This window comes from Meleagris gallopavo, chromosome 30 (assembly GCF_000146605.3).
Source record: "Meleagris gallopavo isolate NT-WF06-2002-E0010 breed Aviagen turkey brand Nicholas breeding stock chromosome 30, Turkey_5.1, whole genome shotgun sequence".
NCBI lineage: Eukaryota > Metazoa > Chordata > Aves > Galliformes > Phasianidae > Meleagris > Meleagris gallopavo.
The window spans coordinates 4,085,139-4,088,586 of NC_015040.2; the positions used below are offsets into that span (position 1 = coordinate 4,085,139).

Below are 3,448 nucleotides of genomic sequence, written 5' to 3' on the forward strand. Positions count from 1 at the left end.
GGGGCGGGTCGGGGCCGTGCGGTGCAGCCCTGCGCCGAGCGGAGCCGAGCGCCAAGCGGGGCCCCGGCAACATGGCTCGCTTATACAGGACGCCTCCCGGCTGCCGAGCGCCTCCGTCCCTCCCAACCGGCGCCCCGTGCAGTGCCGTGTGCCGCTGCGGCAGCGCAGGGTGCGGAGCGGGCAGCGCAGCGGGCGGCAGCCGGACGTACCTGAAACGTAGCGCCGCTTTCCCGTCCCCTGACCGAGGTACTGCAACAAACAACGCCCGGTGATTCGCACCGGCCCCGTCCCACACACACAGCAAAGCCGGGCGCAGCCGGCTGTGGGTACGTACGTCCGTGGCCTTCTTTTCAGCCTGCTCCAGCTTTTCCTGGGCATCTTTCAGAGCCTCGGAGTATTTATCCAGCTCATCTTCGGTTCCTTTCAATTTTTTCTGCAGAGCTACCAGCTCATCCTCGACCTTTCAAGAGAAAAGAAAGGAATTTGGACGGATTACCACAGAGACGTGGCTAAAACCTCTCCCTTAGTTTTCATATCATGGAGTCCCAGAAGACCCAGGGCCGGCAGTGTCTGCCTGGCAGCAGATCCCAGGGAAGATGATTAAAGCACGCTGTCCTCCAGCAGCACAGGATGTGGCTCAGTACAGAACTTGGCATCGTCTCCTTTACACCTCATTTCTGTTTTGGACTCCACAACATCCTGCAGTTCTACAGCGTATTTTACAGTGTTTTAAAATTATGTCCATGTGCAGAATATTGTGACAGAATAACTCACGACCTGTTAGGAAACTCTTTGATTGTGGTACAGTTCTAAGAACAGGGCGGCTGTTCCCTGCTGCAGCTCTGCACATCAGAACGACGAGCTGCAGTGCCGCTGCTGTGTGGGGTGGGTCAGAGGGCCCCAAACAGCCCCAACCTCCACCATCGCAGGTCCAACCCGGCCATCGAGGTGCTCTCCATCCCGCACCATATAAATCCATACTGTGCACTGCACAGAACTATTTATACCCTGCAGGGAGAACGGTTAGTGACAAACTGCTCACGCTCCCGAGGAATTTGCATTATCAGGAGCTGCTGCTGATAAGGGTGTGCCTGCAGCCCATCTGCTCCCGCCTGCCATTTGCAATACAAAACAGTTCAGTCCGTAGAGAAAACTGATTTAACCATTTGACTCTGATTTCACCTAAATTTAGACTGTCAGAACAGTTCACTCAAAACAGTTCATGTTTCAGTACGTGTATCTTCTTCATTCTAGCATCAAGGACAGCTTTACCAGCATTCCTGGCAGCGAGCTGTTCTTCAACACTGCTACGCTGCTGTACTTTTGTTTAGAGTAACCGCAGCGTGAGAGAACTGAACAGGCTCCCCTGGGTGCTTCAGCAGGGAACAGCAAGCAGGAGGAAGTGATGCTTCCTTCATGTATGACATTAAAATCCCTACCACGGTGCGTGTGCCTGTGTTAAAAAAAAGTAATAAAAGAGGTGGAAAACTGGGGACAGTTCAGAGAAGAGAAGGAAGATCAAAGCCTTATTTCCCCTATTTCACTTTTTATTGCAGATTACCCTCATACTTAAGAGTTCCCAAAGAGACGCCGTTCAGTCTGTCGGAAGTCACCTTTGCTAACTACATGCAAAGAGGGGCTAAGCATCCCGTCACCTCTAACAGCTCTGAATTCCCATCTGCTGGGGCTGCTATGCCCCTGAGCGCAGGAAGGGGGCCGGTGTGGCCCGGCAGAACCACATCTGAGCTGCACCTCTCAGGCTATGGAAGAAACAGCGACCGCGTTCACGCGGTGCTGCGTGGAGCCTGGAGCAGCTCTGAGCGCAACAAAGAGATGAAGGGCTTTCTGTGAGCTGGGGTGGAGCAGGAAGGCGGCAGCAGTTCAGCCTTTTGGAAACTTTTTTTTTTTTTTTTGCGGTGCTTTAGCAACATGGATGGCCAATTAAAAATGTAATTACATCACCCAAAGATCCCAGATTGGACAGAAGAAACACTTGGCCAAATAATAATGCACATGGCAATCTGGAAGAAGTAGCAGAAAGAAACACGTTTAGAGAATATAACAAGATATGAGCATTTCTTTATATAAGCTCAGTAACAAATTGGAACATGGTGAGCAAAACATTTAAAGATTATTCTGAAAGTATTACAGCTCAGAGTTGAGGTAGGCACCCAGAATAAAGAACAACAAAAAGCAATAGAATATGCAAATGCTATCAGTATAATTCAATTAAAATCAGGGCTTTCAAATTAAGATATTTCTGATCATTGCTGACAAATCATAACACAGCACACCTACTGGCGAGTCGCAGCAGGCACCTCCGAGGGCACTGCGGGACCACAGACAAGTCAGCAGAACTTCATTAATTCACTTCAAGGAGAGGCTCAATTAACATCGGCTGACTTCAGGCAGCATTAACTCTGTTCCTACAGGTGTTCAATCTACAGCTTTGACTTGAAGTTTTTCATGTCTTTTCAATGGAATCACGAGCAAAAGAAAATTAAAGCAATTATGTATGATTTAAGAAAACTGAGACAAAATAGTCTTAAAAATCTCTAGCTAGTGCTAGCTTTGCAAAGACAGAAGAAACTATCATTAATACCTAGCAGTGGCTGTACGAGTTTAACATAATAAAAAGGCAAAAGATTGAAAACAGATTAATGGGAAACTCAAGTTCAAATTTTGTTCTCGGAATCAGAGTGCAGCACAGCACTTTGTTACACTGATTTCCACAGCACGTGCACAATCTGTGATTTTATTTCTACTTGCCTGCTTGCATTTGTCCTCAGCTGCCTTCTTATCCGTTTCAGCCTGCTCTGCTCTATCAATTGCATTCTCCTTGTCCAGCTTCAACATCTGCATCTTTTTCTTGATCGCTTCCATTTCTGCTAAAGGACAGGCTGAGTTTGTCACACAACCAAGAGTTCTGAAGGGTAAAGCCTTATGTTTTTGGGGCAGAGAAAGAAGTCGTGCCCAGCCAAGTCACAGGGAAACTGAGCTGAAGCGGCTGCAGGGAGCTTTAAACCTGGAGACCCCTGGACAAAACCCAGATCCGTGGGCCTCTATCTTTCACACGCAGCCTTTGTAAGGAATGAGCTGGAACACTCACTGGAGGAATCCTCGCCACTCCATCATCTCCTTATTTGGGCCCCGCTTTCTTAAAGAGAGCACTGTTTCCATTTTTAAGCTTCTGACAAAGCAGAAGTGTTGACATATGAGTGTATGCTTGAAAGAAAGCTGCTCAGCGCAGCGGCTTGCAGGCAGCAGAGCAGCCCTGCGCTGTGGGCACGGCCTGGCTGCCCAGCACAACAGGCAGGGTATAAAAGGATCTCTTTGGACTCCTGCAAAATAAATCCACGCGTTACAAAACAAAGCCTTCAGGAGACACCTCAGGGGGCGGGGGGCCTAACAACGACCAAAGGCTTTTATTAATCTAAGCTCGATACAG

General features: G+C 48.8%; 1 protein-coding gene across 4 annotated transcripts in view; it reads right to left on the minus strand.

Moving 5' to 3' along the window:
* TPM4 (tropomyosin 4) overlaps positions 1-3,052 on the minus strand; it is a 7,856-nt gene extending 4,804 nt beyond the window's left edge. The window contains exons 1-3 of one of the 4 annotated variants that reach the window (XM_010725080.3): positions 2,770-3,052; positions 335-460; positions 210-249 (exon numbers count right to left, since the gene is read on the minus strand). In XM_010725080.3, coding sequence (XP_010723382.1) covers positions 210-249; positions 335-378 — 84 coding nt within the window. In that variant the 5' untranslated portion in view covers positions 379-460; positions 2,770-3,052. Of the gene's footprint in view, positions 1-209; positions 250-334; positions 461-777; positions 799-2,769 lie in introns of those variants that run through there. The other 3 variants (XM_010725081.3, XM_010725079.3, XM_010725078.3) reach the window with 3 other exon arrangements.
* Between the last annotated feature and the right edge of the window lie 396 nt (positions 3,053-3,448).